Source organism: Xenopus laevis, chromosome 1S (genome assembly GCF_017654675.1).
Source record: "Xenopus laevis strain J_2021 chromosome 1S, Xenopus_laevis_v10.1, whole genome shotgun sequence".
In the NCBI taxonomy this organism is placed as follows: Eukaryota; Metazoa; Chordata; class Amphibia; order Anura; family Pipidae; genus Xenopus; species Xenopus laevis.
In genome coordinates, this window is record NC_054372.1 from 125,807,134 (window position 1) to 125,822,651 (window position 15,518).

General features: G+C 38.5%; 1 protein-coding gene across 7 annotated transcripts in view; it reads right to left on the reverse strand.

Moving 5' to 3' along the window:
* Window positions 1–15,518, reverse strand: part of ptch1.S (patched 1 S homeolog) — a 78,573-nt gene that overhangs the window by 36,327 nt on the left and 26,728 nt on the right. For 5 of the 7 annotated variants that reach the window (XR_001933032.2, XR_005963614.1, XM_018234336.2 and 2 more), the window contains 3 exon segments: window positions 3,093–3,282; window positions 2,643–2,712; window positions 450–541 (listed from right to left, as the gene is read on the reverse strand). Coding sequence is in view for 5 of the 7 variants with exons in the window: in XM_018234336.2 (XP_018089825.1) it covers window positions 450–541; window positions 2,643–2,712; window positions 3,093–3,282 (352 nt within the window). In the remaining 2 variants the exon portion in view is untranslated. 7 annotated transcript variants of the gene reach the window in all.

Below are 15,518 nucleotides of genomic sequence, written 5' to 3' on the forward strand. Positions count from 1 at the left end.
TAGTGAATTAGCGTAGTTACGTTGACCCTTCGCCATAGCGCAACTTCGCCTGGCGTAAGGGTGCGAAGTAGCACTAGAGTAGGTCCATTTGCTAGCGAATTCACGCCATGCCATATTAGCATGTTGTGACATCACTTCCTGCCTGATGCTTACTCATAGCTCTGGGCTCAGATTACAGCTGGGAGGGGGGAAAGGGAGGGGTAGAGGAGAAAACTGAGCATTCTCAAGCCTGTGCCCTGGAGGTTTTAGCTGAACGAAGGAAGTCTGATACAGAAGCACATGTATACCCAATAAAAAGAAAGAAATGCTGTGTTTCTTTTGACAAAGGACATAGAGCAGCATTACTTTGATTGTTTACTGGTGTATTTATAGAGACCTTTCTGATAAAGCTTACTTAGTTTTAACCTTTCCTTCTCCGTTAAGGTAAGGTAAATAGATAATATACTTACGGTAGATATGCCATTCCAGACTGAAGCTTTGCACCTTCCCAAAAGCAATCCAGTGGTGTGATGATTAGACATGGATACATTGAATCTATAATCTGAAATAAAAAATGAAGACTAAGGATCATAACTAGAGATGTCGCGAACTGTTCGCCGGCGAACTTGTTCGTGCGAACATCGGGTGTTCGCGCTCGCCGGAAGTTCGCGAACGTCGCGCGACGTTCACCATTTTGGGTTCGCCATTGTTGGCGCTTTTTTTTGCCCTCTCACCCCAGACCAGCAGGTACATGGCAGCCAATCAGGAAGCTCTCCCCTGGACCACTCCCCTTCCCTATAAAAACCGAAGCCCTGCAGCGTTTTTTCACTCTGCCTGTGTGTGCTGAAGAGATAGTGTAGGGAGAGAGCTGCTGCCTGTTAGTGATTTCAGGGACAGTTGAAAGTTTGCTGGCTAGTAATCGTTTTGATACTGCTCTGTTATTGGAGGGACAGAAGTCTGCAGGGGTTTGAGGGACATTTAAGCTTAGGTAGCTTTGCTGGCTAGTAATCTACCTTCTACTGCAGTGCTCTGTATGTAGCTGCAGTGGGCAGCTGTCCTGCTTCTGATCTCATCTGCTGACTGCTGCAATAACAGTAGTCCTTGTAAGGACTGCTTTTATTTATTTTTTTGTTGTTTTACTACTACTACTACTACTACTATAAGAGCCCAGTGCTATTAGTCTAGCAGTGTTGGGGAGTGGGACTGGTGTGCTAATCTGCTGCTCCTAGTAGTTCAGCAGCACCAACTTTAATTTTTTTTTTTTAATATTCATTTTTTTTTTATTTTACTTTTTTTTATTTTACTACCGCTGTAGTAGTGTATAAGTTGACCTTTTAGGCATTATTTGCCCTGTAGGCATTATTTGCACACTGTTTTCTTCAACCCGCCATCGAGCTGTGTGACCTTGTTCACATTCTGTCTAAATATCCATAATATTACCGTCTCCAGAAAAAACACCGGAGTCACTTTTTTCAAGCAGCCATAATATATTTTACGTAATCCGTATCCACCGCTGTAGTAGTGTATACGTTGGCCTTGTAGGCATTATTTGCACACTGTTTTCTTCAACCCGCCATCGAGCTGTGTGACCTTGTTCACATTCTGTCTAAATATCCATAATATTACCGTCTCCAGAAAAAACACCGGAGTCACTTTTTTCAAGCAGCCATAATATATTTTACGTAATCCGTATCCACCGCTGTAGTAGTGTATACGTTGGCCTTGTAGGCATTATTTGCCCAGTTTTTTTGGCCACAGCCACTGAAGCACAGAGGCCAGAAAAAATATGCCATATAAATGCTGAAAATAGTCATTTTTTGCCATACGTTGACTCAACGTATATGGCAAAAAATGACTATTTTCAGCATTTATGTGGCATATTTTTTCTGGCAACTGTGCTTCAGTGGCTGCAACCAAAAAAACTGGGCAAACAATGTCTACAAGGTCAACGTATGGCGAAAAATTACTATTTTCAGCATTTATATGGCATATTTTTTCTGGCAACTGTGCTTCAGTGGCTGCGTCCAAAAAAACTGGGCAAACAATGTCTACAAGGTCAACGTATGGCGAAAAATGACTATTTTCAGCATTTATATGGCATATTTTTTCTGGCAACTGTGCTTCAGTGGCTGCGTCCAAAAAAACTGGGCAAACAATGCCTACAAGGTCAACGTATGGCAGTTGTTTAAAGAGAACAGTAGATTACTAGCCAGCAAAGCTACCTAAGCTAAAATGTCCCTCAAATCCCTGCAGACTTCTGTCCCTCCAATACAGAGCAGTATCAAGCAGATTACTAGCCAGCAAACTTACTATCATCTGTCCCTGAAATCACTAACAGCTCTCCCCCTACACTATCTCTTCCAAGCACACACAGGCAGATTTTTCAGATACATTTTTGCCCTTGATCCCCCTCTGGCATGCCACTGTCCAGGTCGTTGCACCCTTTAAACAACTTTAAAATCATTTTTCTGGCCAGAAATGTCTTTTCTAGATGTTAAAGTTCGCCTTCCCATTGAAGTCTATGGGGTTCGCGAACCGCTCGCATTTTTGCGCAAGTTCGCGAATATGTTCGCGAACTTTTTTTCCGACGTTCGCTACATCCCTAATCATAACACATATGCAAGTCATACATACACCCATGTTCACCTTAAAAGTACACTCACCTGGCTCACGTACACTGCTTCGGTAATAAGTTCACCTGATTTAAAGCATAATTCTTCCAATTTCCAAGGTCTGTAAAAAAAGGAAATAATTTGAATAATCTTTAATGAATAACAGAATGGTATGTTACCACTTTATGAAATAATGTTCCAGCTGATATATGCACACATGTGAACATACCCTTTATGGAAATGTAGAATGCATTTAGCAACTTAACTTAACCAACAACAATTGCTAAGTTTTATCAATGAGAACTGTGAAACTTTAGCAGACTGTGTCAATGATATATATATATATGTCTTAATACTTTCTATTTGAACTGATTTTGCTTGTTTTGGGTCCAAGTACAGGCAACTAACTGCAACCATTTGCAAACGTCCCATTACATCTTGCAAAAAATATACATTTAGATTGCAAAGAGTATATAGATCATGTGAAGATTTGACATTTACTTGTTGTACATGTAGACTTGCACCTTGGTGGCTTCAAGTGCAGAGTGCAGATGTTGCAGGAGAGCTTCTGTTGTCAGGACATTAGCACCATCTTCAAGAGGAGTCTGAATCATAAGCTGTGGATTAAACATAGCCTCCTCCCCTATCTTCTGGCGGGTATAATCTAATTCACGGCTTACTCTTCCACCAACTTGCAAGTAAAAACAATATGGAACAGCATTTTAGTAAAAAAAAGTTCATGATAAAATTGCTTATGTGTAGAGAATTTACAATCACATTTATATCATGCTAAAGTAGGTTTCACGGTTTATTGTAAATACTGTAGGGGGGCATCCTAAGTTCTCCTAAAGCTTATTTTCCAACCCCCTCCATGATTCAAGGCATCTATATGGAGAAATTAAATCACTTGAGGAAGGTTTTCCTTGCAGAGCAGACTGAAATTTTCTCATACAATTTCTTGCACTTGTATAAACAGTCTAGCCCTATAGCACATTTCACGATCAATGGCTTTTATGTACCTACTTCCGCCCGAAAAAAAAAATTGGCAGAAGGAAAGCAATTTTCCTTTACCCCAACATAATAAAAGGTAGGATTTACATAAGGAAGCAAAAAAACATACAACCTCAACATACTGTATAGTCTGCAAAATCCTTCAAAAATAAGAAAATAATTTTTTTTTTTTTAAGTCTGAAAAGTAACCTTCAGTAAAATCAGCCTCTCTATTCTTAATGCTAGAAAATGGCCTAGCAATCTAATTGTAACATTGATGCCTTTTTAAGAGTCATTCAGAAACATAGCTTTTTCAGGTTTGCTGGTTTGTACCTTAAAAGTGAGGCAAAATCCAGCCACTTCTCAGGTACTGTTAAGACTGCTAGCAATCACAAGACAGGCCGTCATTTACTAAAGAGCTACAATGATTGTTTTTATGTTTTAAACATAAACTGACTTTAAGCAAAATATAGTGATAATGCAGTGTGTGCAGTTTCTGACATGTTTTTTGCTGAGTTTGATGAGTGTTTAAATGTAGGTTTGAGTGCAAATAAACGCATTCGCTAACTGATTCCATTATATTCTGCCTGGTGGTAATCATGAGCGTTGTGAGTTTCAGTGCATTTGTGAAAGGGGTTGTTCACCAGCCAAAATTTTTTTTGAGATTGTTAACCATAAACAAAGACCTTTTTCAACTGCTTTCCATCTTTTATTTTTTACCGTTTTCCCTAAGTTTAAAGTGATCCAGGAACATTCTGACCTGTTACAATTTCATACATTTAGTTGATAAAATTAGTTGATACATTGCTCAGCAGTATCTTTGGAATATTAGCAACTATTGTATCAATTCTAACAGCTGCCTTTAATGAAACTCTGGGTTTCTGCTCAGCATGGACAAAAATAACAAATGTATCAATTTAGAACAGTTAAAGAGTCAGCGACCCCCCCCCCCAGAGCTGCTTTAGAAGATGAAAAACTAAACTTTACACTTCAATATTAGAAAAACGGTCACAAATAAAAAATGGAAAGTAATTGGAAAAAGTCTTTATTTCTGGTGAACTATCTGAAACCAACTGAACTGAAAAAAAGTGTTTGAAGATGAACAAAACCTTTTAATGGAAAAAAATGGACTTAGTTGCATCAAAAAATTGCACCAGCCTGTTTATGAATAAAGGCAATTGGATGCAACATCACTAACCTTAGAGCTTTGACTATTGCCCAAAATGATCTATTCAACATTTTAAATGAGTCAATAGCAATGTAGATACAACAGTGAGCCTGTAGGTTGTATATGTAGTATTCTACAAAATTTAAAAAATATGCATAACTTAAATTCTTTATATTGCTGGTTTAGTAGTCATGACATTCCTTGAATTCCTTGAAAAGGTAAATAAAAAAATAAAAAGTATGTGTTTAAGAAGCAGAACTTGATTTAGCAGTACCACTGACAGTGCTGAATATAGTGCAAAAATGCCACTGTAGAACTAATCACCATGACCTTAGCCAGCTTGCAGGATATAGCCTAGAGGCCACTAAAACCTATATTCACAAGGGACAGTTATGTGGTAAAGAAACAGAGTAGTAAGGGTCTGTGCAGTATGGTATACGTTTGTAACTTTTTAAATTCCAATGCCCTGTTCCATAAAAAGGGAAACTATACATTTGTACTGACAACATTTCCTCAAATGGGCTGTCATTGGACAACATGATGACATTTGAGAAAAGTTAGACACTCATATGCTTTCAAATGTAAAAGTTAGAACTTTCTTTTATCTTATAATTGTTCTCCATTGAAGCTTAATGTAAATCTAAGAATACTATTAAAGATGCTCAGGATTCATTCTGCCACCCTTATTTAGAGCCATCTGGATATAACATATTTTGTAAAGTGTCTTGTGACAAATGATAGCTTGGATTCCATTCAAAAGAAATTATAGGACCCTTGTTCACCTGGCTATAAGCACATTCACTCAAAAACTGTTTCAAGTAAGTCTCTTCCTCCCCCCACTATTCGATCAATGTATGTAATCCATGTAGGTTGCAATCATTGTATGTCATTGGCATCAAATTCTTGGCATTTGCAAAGAACTAACAGAAAGTTTGATACCATTTTGAGGTAAGAGTGAATATACTATGAACACAAAAATAAAGGACTAGTTAAAGAAGGAGTAACGTACCCAAAGTTATAGGACCTTTTAGACTACATGACTGATGAGTGGTGAGCAGTCTATGTAAAGTGCTGCAGAACATACCAGGGCTATATAAATGAAACCATACCAAATAATAAAAGGCGAAAATATGTCACTAGGGTCATGAAACTTCACAATTGTTTGGTTGCTGAATAGCCAATTGTTTAGTGGACTGTTTTCAGGTTTAAAAACAAACTGTGCTTTGCCTGTTGTTCCAGTACAGATAAAAAAAAAAAACAACAACCCAGTAGCTCAACAACAGGGAAAATTCTGAATCCCTAAGGCTTAGGGCACACAGGCCGAAAGCTCTGCTTCTGCACCGCTGTGTGGAGCAGGGGCATGTAGCAGCTCTGCTCCTCTCAGTCTGCAAACATTTCAGGGCTGGGAGCAGCAGAGCCTTCAGCACTTGTGCCCATGGCATTAAAGGAAAACTAAACCCTAAAAATGAATATGGCTAAAAATGCTATATTTTAAGTTTCAGCTTCTCAATAGCAGCAATGATCCAGGACTTCAAACTTGGCACAGGGGGTCACCATCTTGGAAAGTGTCTGTGAAACTCACATGCTCAGTGGGCTCTGAACAGCTGTTGAGAAGCTAGGTTGGCCTAATTAGCTGATGCTACAGAGCTGATTATTAAATGATGATGCTAATTACACTGGTGTATGTGCTGCCATGTAGAAATTATCTGTATTAATTACTAATCAGCCTTATATTGTAACATTTATATTCTATGTGTTCTGTATATTGTCAGTGGGTCCCTAAGCTCAGTAAGTGACAGCAGCACAGAGCATGTGCAGTGAATCAGCAGAAAAGAAGATGGGGAGCTACTGGGGCATCTTTGGAGACACATATATTTACTGCTAAAGGGCTGTGGTTGCCTTAGGCTGGTACAGAAGCCAGAAACATAATGTACAACATTTGTAGCCTACTTCTTTAGTTAAGCTTTAGTTCTCCTTTAAAGGGGTTGTTCACCTTTGAGTTAACTTCTTATATGATGCAGAAAGTCATATTCTGAGATAATTTGTAATTGGTTTTCATTTTTTATTTGTGGTTTTTGAGGCTTTTTCCAATTACTTTTTACTTATTTTCTATTTGTGACAGTTTTTCTAATATTGAAGTGTAAAAATTTATTTTTCACCTTCTAAACCAGCTCTGAGAGGGGGGACGCTGACTCTTTAACTGTTCTAAATGTATACATTTAATTGATACATTTGTTATCTTTGTCCCTGCTGAGCAGAATCCGAGTTTTATTAAAGGCAGCTGATAGAATTGATACAATAGTTGCTAATATTCCACAGATACTGCTGAGCAATGTATCAACTAATTGTATTAACTAAATGCAGCAAATTGTAAACGTTCATAATGCTCCTGGATCACTGAGCTGCCAGGCTAAAACACAAGAGACATGAACATTTAACTTTAAACTTCAATTTTGGGAGAACTGTAAACAAATAAAAGATGGAAAGTAATTGAAAAAAGTATTTGTTTATGGAGAACAATCTGAAAACAACTCAACGGAAAAAAGTTTTTGGAAGGTGAACAACCCTTTTAAACATCATGTAATTTATAACAAGCAGGATTCTTAAAATAAATGTAACAAGCAATGGTTACAGACTAAATATAGGATCTGAGGGCCCTGCTCACAAGAGCTTACAATCTAAATGTACTTTGCTGAATTTCATGGCAACAACTGAGATGTTTCTCCAGGTTTAATCACAGATGAAATTAGCCTAGAACACTAACTGTTTGCATAATTATGGGTTATTAAATCAGTACATGTTTTTCAGTATTCAATATGATCATTTTTCAACAAAAATTAACATTAGACGTTCAGATATTCAAACTATATGGCACAATATATAATTTTTCGAACATAAGGTAAAATAAATTTCTTAATGCAGTACTGATGGTATATAGGCAATGGCATATTAGGAAGGGGAGGCTAGATGATAGATGGATAAAAAGAGAATGATTTGTTTAAGAGGTCTTAATACAGATGTTTAGTCTATACAGAAATAGGTCACATCCTGGTCAGTTCTCATACTCATTACACCTGCATTCAGAAACCTTTAAAATAAGTGAATGTAAAATTGATGAGGGTGCTATTCTAAGGACTTTTTAAATTTACATTTATTATTTATTTTCTTTCTATTCCAAGATATTAAGGGATACATGTGCTGTTAATAGGAATGAATTATGTTAAAACATAAGTCAAAGAAGTTGCCAGGAGAAAGAAAGAGGCTGCTCTGATGTTCATCTACTTAGGAAAGATGTGAGAAAGGTTTCTAATTATTTTCCTAAGCAGAAGAACATCAGAGCAGCCTCTTTCTTTCTCCTGATAACGTCCTTGACTACTTGGTGGTCAGACTAGAGGGAAACTGACCAGCAGGTGGCGCTGTTGTAACAAAATTCATTCATATTAACAGTGCATGTATCCCTTAATATCTTGCAATAAAAAGAAAATAAATAATGAATGTTAATTACAAAAGTGCTTAGAATAGCACATGCTTCAATTATACATTCACTTATTTGAACGGTTTACCTATCCTTTATGTGTTTAGTTGCCTTGATCCAGTCGGCTTTCCTTATTAATTCCTATAGCAGTGGCACAGAAGGGCTTCTCAATGGCAAAACCAGTAATGTCCTGGTTGCTGTCAGGATAGGCATTGATAATCTTTGCTTCTTGGGGTATCCAAGTGCACTCACTTGGCCTTATGCTTAGGATAGCTCCAGGGTTTGGCGAGATAGTACCACCACATATGACCTTAGCTATCCTGTACCAGCATGCTAAATGTTTATGAAAAATTGGAATTAAATGCATGTTTAACAGTGAAAACATACAGAAAGTTTGTACGTGCCAGCAGTACTCTTGCAATTAATGCCAGTTTTTTTGCTCCATACAGTTTCTTCTTGGATGTGGCAATCCAAGGTATTTTTATGACCCTCAGCATGCACAATGTCTCCACAGACTCCTTTGCATGACATCATTATTTTAATATAATCTGGCCCAAGAACATATAGTTTATTGTATAATTGGACCACTGCATGGAAGAAGTTGGAAGCACTTGCCTACTGCACATGGCCCAAGGGATACGGAAATTTAAAATCCACCAGGTGCCCACAAGAAGTCTCTTTAATGCAGGCATAGTCATGTAAATAAACTATTGTACTGCCTGAAACCTGAGTAAGAGGATCAGTTGTGTAACACTGATCCATTTTACGGCAACATTCCTTTAGTGTCTTTTATTCCAGAAAAAAAGATTCATTTTCATTGCAATCAAAGTTTCACATAAGGAAAGAGTAAATACGATTGAAGTCCATGTTTTTTTTGTAAACAGGCAACAACGGAAATGCTATTAAAAAAAAAAAAAAATAAAGTTATTTAACTCGTTATGATTTAAAGTGCTGCACTCAATCAGTGGGTACAATGCAAACATTGCAGCATTTGGCATCTTTTCTTAAATGTAGCAATATGTACAGCACTAAAATATGAGACAAACAAAACAGCCATTTACAGTCAATTTGGAATATTAGGAAGACATAAAACATTGCTTCGGCAAACATCCATTAAATTCTGGGAGGCAAAACATGGAATTTTGGGAAAGTTCAGGCATTGAAGCAAAGATTTGTTTAAATAAAAAAAATTAAAATCAAGCAGACTACTAAAATGAGACAGAGAGAAAAGTCAAGAGGAATGGAAACCATACAAACAGGTCTCTGGGCTTTTTATCGAGGATTCCCTGCCAGCTGCTTTTCATGCCATCTGTTGCTACCTAAAAGGCTTCCTATTCAGAGTGTTTTCAGCGAAGCATAACTGCTCTCACTGTCAGAGACAATCAGGTCAGGTCATCACTCCCTCTGCCTGAAACTGCTCCCTGTCATAGCTCTCCCAGTCTCCATATTTCTTACATGGTCACCAGCTCCAGAGACAACATTGGATCTGTCATGAGGCCTATTTTTTTACTGGATATTAAACGGCTCATTCAGAAGCCAGTATGCACAGCAGTGCAAACAAGAAGCTCACTGTTGCTTCATGCTAAGCAAACCGTCGTTCTTATTTGTATAGCGCTGACATATTCCGCAGCACTTTTAATAGATTATATATCTATCTTGACAGCGCTATATCAATAAATGATGATGATAAATAAATGATGATGATATATCATTCACATCAGTCCCTGCCCCAGTGGAGATGACAACCAAAGGTCCCTATCACATTCACGCAATATCATCAGGAGCCAATTAACCTGCCTATATGTTTTTGTAGTGTGGAAGGAAACCAGTCGCAATGCACACAGATAGGTAAGACTGAAAAAACCTAGTGCCTGAGATAGAATCAAGCTCAGGACCATAACACTGCAAGGCCAATATGAGACTGGACAAAAATAAAACAAAAGCACTGCAAATAAGAAACAAGAAATGTCTAAGTGTTAAAGGAAAAATTGTAGTCAATTACTCAGACCTTCATAGAAGCTTGAAGTGTTTAGGGCCCCCTCCTCCCTTGCATGGTCTATTGAGATTGTTGCATAACATTAACCCCAGTCCTCTTCTCTTTACTTGTGCAGGGCTGACATCACTCAATGGCTCTAAACACTCTTAAGCATTATGCATCCATCTCTTCTTTCATTGGCTTCTCTCTTGAGGCCACATGGGGCAAGATACAAAAGAAGACCCCAGCTTCACACAGGCTCCCCAGCCTAAGTGGAACATCAGGTAACACAGATTTATACTCAGCCCTGTTCCCTTTTCTGCATCTGTGCGGAGAGGGGGGAGCCCCACAGCGCTGGGGGCCCCTTTCCTGATTTTGTTGCGATCAGGATTAGCTGGATTAGGACTTGATTTATAAGGACCCCCTGCGTCCATAAGGAAGTTTCATCTCAAGATCAGTGCGGTGTGAACTATGTTCTGTCAACACTACCACTACTGGCATATCACAAAAAATGGCAACAATGTTTGATGTAAGAAAAGATACAGAGACAAAAATCCCAATGAGTCCATTGTCAGCATGTGCTCAAATATATATGCATAATACACACAAACGACTCACCTTAAAGCTAATGATTAGTATGATGTTCATATAAGCATTAAAGGAGAACTAAAACCTAAAAATGAATATGGCTAAAAATTCCATATTTATATACTGCACTTATTGCACCAGCCTAAAGTTTCAGCTTGTCAATAGCAGCAATGATCCAGGACTTCAAACTTGTCACAGGGGGTCACCATCTTGGAAAGTGTCTGCTACACTCTCTGAGCAGCTTAGCTTCTCAACAGCTTAGGGGTCGTCACAAGCAGAAAATGAGGTTGGCCTGAAATATAAGATGGTGCTACAGGGCTGATTATTAAATTCTGATGCTAATAAGTAATTATTACTTATCAGCCTTATACTGTGACATTTATATTCTATGTGTACTGTATATTGTGAGTTGGTCCCTAAGCTCAGTAAGTGACAGACGCACATAGCATGTGCAGTGAATCAGCAGAAAAGAAGATGGGGAGCTACTGGGGCATCTTTGGAGACACAGATCTTCCCTGCTAAAGGGCTGTGTTTGCTCAGGGTGGTACAGAAGCCCAAAACATAATGTGCAAGTTCTCTATCCTACTTCTTTAGTTAAGCTCTCTCCTTTAAGACAACTTGCAACTTTATTTTTTTGTAGTCTTGATATATTTAAATTGCGTTCTGCAGATCGCAGGCTTGGTGTTTCAACCAATACTTGGCAGCTAAGGCTTAAATACCGTAGCAACCAGGCAATTTAAAAATCAGACTGGAAGATGAATAGAAGAGGGCTTGAAAAAATTATAAGCAAATAAAAATAAAAGAGAATGATAAATCTTTACCATCACAGTTAATCTAATCTTTGGTTACCAGGGCCACTGAACCTGGAAACCAAATAGTCTTTTCAGTTTCAGGCTGGAAACTATGCCCTTAGTGGTCCTTTACAGTTTATAAAGAAGTTTTGGAGTAAACAAAGCCTATTAACATAAGAAATAAACTGTATGGGGGTTAATGGCAATGTGTAAACTGCTAGAATATGGTTTACTATATTTCCTTCTGTCACTTACTGGGTTCAGATTACTGTTTCAACTGAAGAGCTACTAAACAAGTAACAACCGAATAACCTTTCCCCCTAGAGAAAACACACTAGTGCATTTTTCTATAAAACGGATACCCAAAATGAGGCAGGGGAAATTACAGCTCCCAGCATACCCCCAACAGCAGCAGCAGGCTGCCAAGACATTCCAGAAGATGTAGTTCAACAACATCTGGATGACTGCACAGGCTAACCATCCATAGCCTTAGGAATATGGCTCTGTGCATTATACAACCGAAGAAATATGGCACACAAAGCAAATGTGACAAGAAGATTTTGAAGAAAACCAGAATCCTTCTTTCCCTCTAGCTGTTCAATCAAAGCCTTATCTGTTTTAGTTCTTTCTCTCTTCTTTTGCTGCATTCACCAACAAGGGAAAAGAGTGCAGGCAAAAGGGGGCTTTGACCTGCAGCTGTAACACAATACTTTCGCACAGCCCTGGCGACCCCTGACATAAATTTTACACTGCAGATGGCATTTACACATTTAACATTACCATATGTATGGCCTTCTCTGTGCTAATTATGCTAATCACCTGTCTAACTCTCTGCTGGGAGAAATGGTTGTATTTAGCAGTCCACTGCTTACCAATGCGGCTTACTGTGTGGCTGAAATGTACATTCAGACAGATTTGAATGGCAAGATTTTTCCACGTTGCTGGCTTCATTCAGGCCACAGAAAAATGTATTCAAGTCAACTGGTTTCAGTCCGCAACAAAAGTTACGATAAAAGAGTGACTGTGTTCCTGCCCTAACACACTAAGACTGCTTGCAAGCAAAATGATAAATCAATTGGCGCAGGAATGAAGAGAGGGAGAAAAAAGGCAAAGCAGAAGAAAAAGTAATTTATCTGAGAAACTGTTGCAAATACACAAACACATAAAAATGGGTGCCTGTAAAGGGTGGTTTAATGATGCTCATAGCCATTCTTTGGGCAGCCTGATATGAAGGAACTTTGTGTCTAAATATGTAGGCTCAACTTTTTTTATATTCGATTAGGTAGTATAGGTGTGGACTGAGGAATTTTAGTAAAGGGCACATTTATTAAAGTGCTGTTCACCTCTTTTAGTGTGATCATCTGAAAGAATTTGCAACAGTCTTTTATTTTGTACATATACTGAATTGTGTAGCTTTTGTTCAGCAACTCTCTGTTTTGAAATTTCAGCAGCCAGGGTTGCTAGGGGCCAGCTTACCCTGGCAACCAGGCAGTGGTATGAATAAGATATTGAAAAATAAATAGAAGAAGGCCTGAATAGAAAGCTAAGCATTAAATAGTAAACAATAAATTTGTAGCCTCACAGAGCAACAGTTTTTGGCTGCTGTGGTCAGTGACACCCATTTGAAAGTTGGAAACAAACAGTAGAGAAAGGCAAATAATTGAAAAACTATAAAAAAAAAAAATTAACACCAACTGAAATATTGCTAATAACAAGCCTTTTTATAACAAAAACCTAAAAGGGAATGGAGACTACAGAAACAAAGAATGAAGAGTGCAAAAAAAAATCACAATTGTCTCTTATGCCCCCTAATGTATCAGAAATCCTCCTCCAGCAAAAACTACCCGCAATACCTTGAATACTTCTGACATTGTTCCTTTGTCACAAGTCTGTAAATCACAGAACATGCAACATATTGTGGAAATTGAAGAACTGGCTACTGATACAATATTGCACATAATATTCACAGAGGAGGGCTTTCATAGAGGCAGAAATGGCTTTTAAAGGAGATGTTCACATTCTGATCCCACAGGATGACAAAGTAGTAAGTCCAGCAACGCTGAGTAACTGCACACGTCCTTTAATGTGCATGTCATTGATTCTATTGGCTGAAATGTGCCAGCCAGTTGTATTAAAGACATGCAAATTAACTGGAATGGAAGGGGTGTGCAGAGTAGAGCTTCAGGTTTTTCGTCCCTTGGCAGGGGACCAGCAAAGAGGAGCTGAGGTTTGAGTAGCTGTAAATGCTTAAAGGAAAACTATACCCCTCGAACATTGCATAAAACAGCTCATAAGAAAAACCCTGCTTCATGTTAATAAACCATTTTCATAATAATATACTTTTTTAGTAGTATGTGCCATTGGGTAATCATCAATAGAAAACTGCCATTTTCAAAAACAAGGGCCGCCCCTTGGGATCCAAGGATTCACGGTGCACACAAACAAATCAAACAAACCATGCATGTTAGGTCACATGAGCCAATTAACAGAGTTATGTCTTTTATTTCCAGGGCCACTCCTGCCATGAGGCAAGGTGAGAAATTTGCCTCAGGTGGCAGTGAGCAGGAACTTACAAGGGGCGGCAAAAAGCCACTGCTTGTAACTTTAAGAGCCGAATTTCCAGGGTTTTAACCCGGAAATTTGGCTCCGCTAGTGCAAAGAGCACAGTTGCGCTCAATGCACTAGCGATGCTGCCCCCTTTTGATCCGGTCCGACGCTGATTTTAAAGCATGGAGCGGGAGGGAGCGGCATCTGGGCTGCTGCCTCAGGCAGCAGCAGCTCCGGAATCGGCGCTGTTTATTTCCACACTCTTCAGTGTGGAAAAAAGTGCTTTAACGTTAGGGGTTGCTCAAATTCTCATTTTTGTCTTAAGGTTAATTTTCTCTTTAGGTTCATTTTCTCATTAACTGCAATTACATATAACTTTAGAAATATTTAAAACATTTATATAATGTATTTTAGAAAATGTAATAAAAGTTCCATCAATATGATACCTTAAAAAAAAAAGAAAAGTTACATCAATATGCAAAAAAGACATTTTTTTGGGATGGACATTATTCAGGTGGGCTGAATGTTGGCTATAGCCCCATTCTGGCATTGATCTTGATGGCACGGTCACCAGATGAATAGATCTTTTCCCAGTCTGGCCAAGCAGAGGGCAAAAAATTTACTTATTGCCCTTTGGCCAACAATATGCTATCTAGTCATGGTTTTCCAGATAGGGAAGGCCAATGCATGTGTAAATGAGTTGCTAATGAAGTAAAGAGTGGTCAATAACAACTTGCGTATTAGCACCAGTGGACAGTGTCCAACCATAAATGGTGCAGAAATACATTTCAACCATTGCACAACTGCAACAACTAAATATCTAACTCATATGCAGGCCCGGACTGGCAATCTGTGGGTTCTGGCAAATGCCATAGGGGCTGCTGTAAGATGCCATAGACAGTCACTGTGGAGTGGGCTGGTAAGAGACTAGTTGGGCCTCTGTGTACTTGAAATGCCAGGGCCTATTTTGACTCCCAGTCCAGATCTGCCCATATGATCTATTGTTTGTGTAATGCCAGAGGATAATACTGAAACTGTGGCTAAACAGCTGAATGAGTACAGGTTGAACATCTCTGATAGGGATGATCATATACAGGCAATGCTCCGTTGCACAATGTAAATTATTTTTCTCTCTTGAACAACTAACAGGGGCACTGTACACTGCAGACTACAACATGTAAAATGCATATTAGACTTTGAACATGTAACTAATATATATCAGTTTAAAAAAACTTTCATTTGTATCCAAAGTGAGCATGTGTGTTCTGTTACATAGCAGTGCATGTGTGCCTTTAAGGGGAACAACTGTATGTACAGTATGTGTGTCTGTGAGTGAAAGTTTAAGAGAGATGTGTGTGTGTGCACGTGTGGCTGGGAATGTATGTGTCTAAAT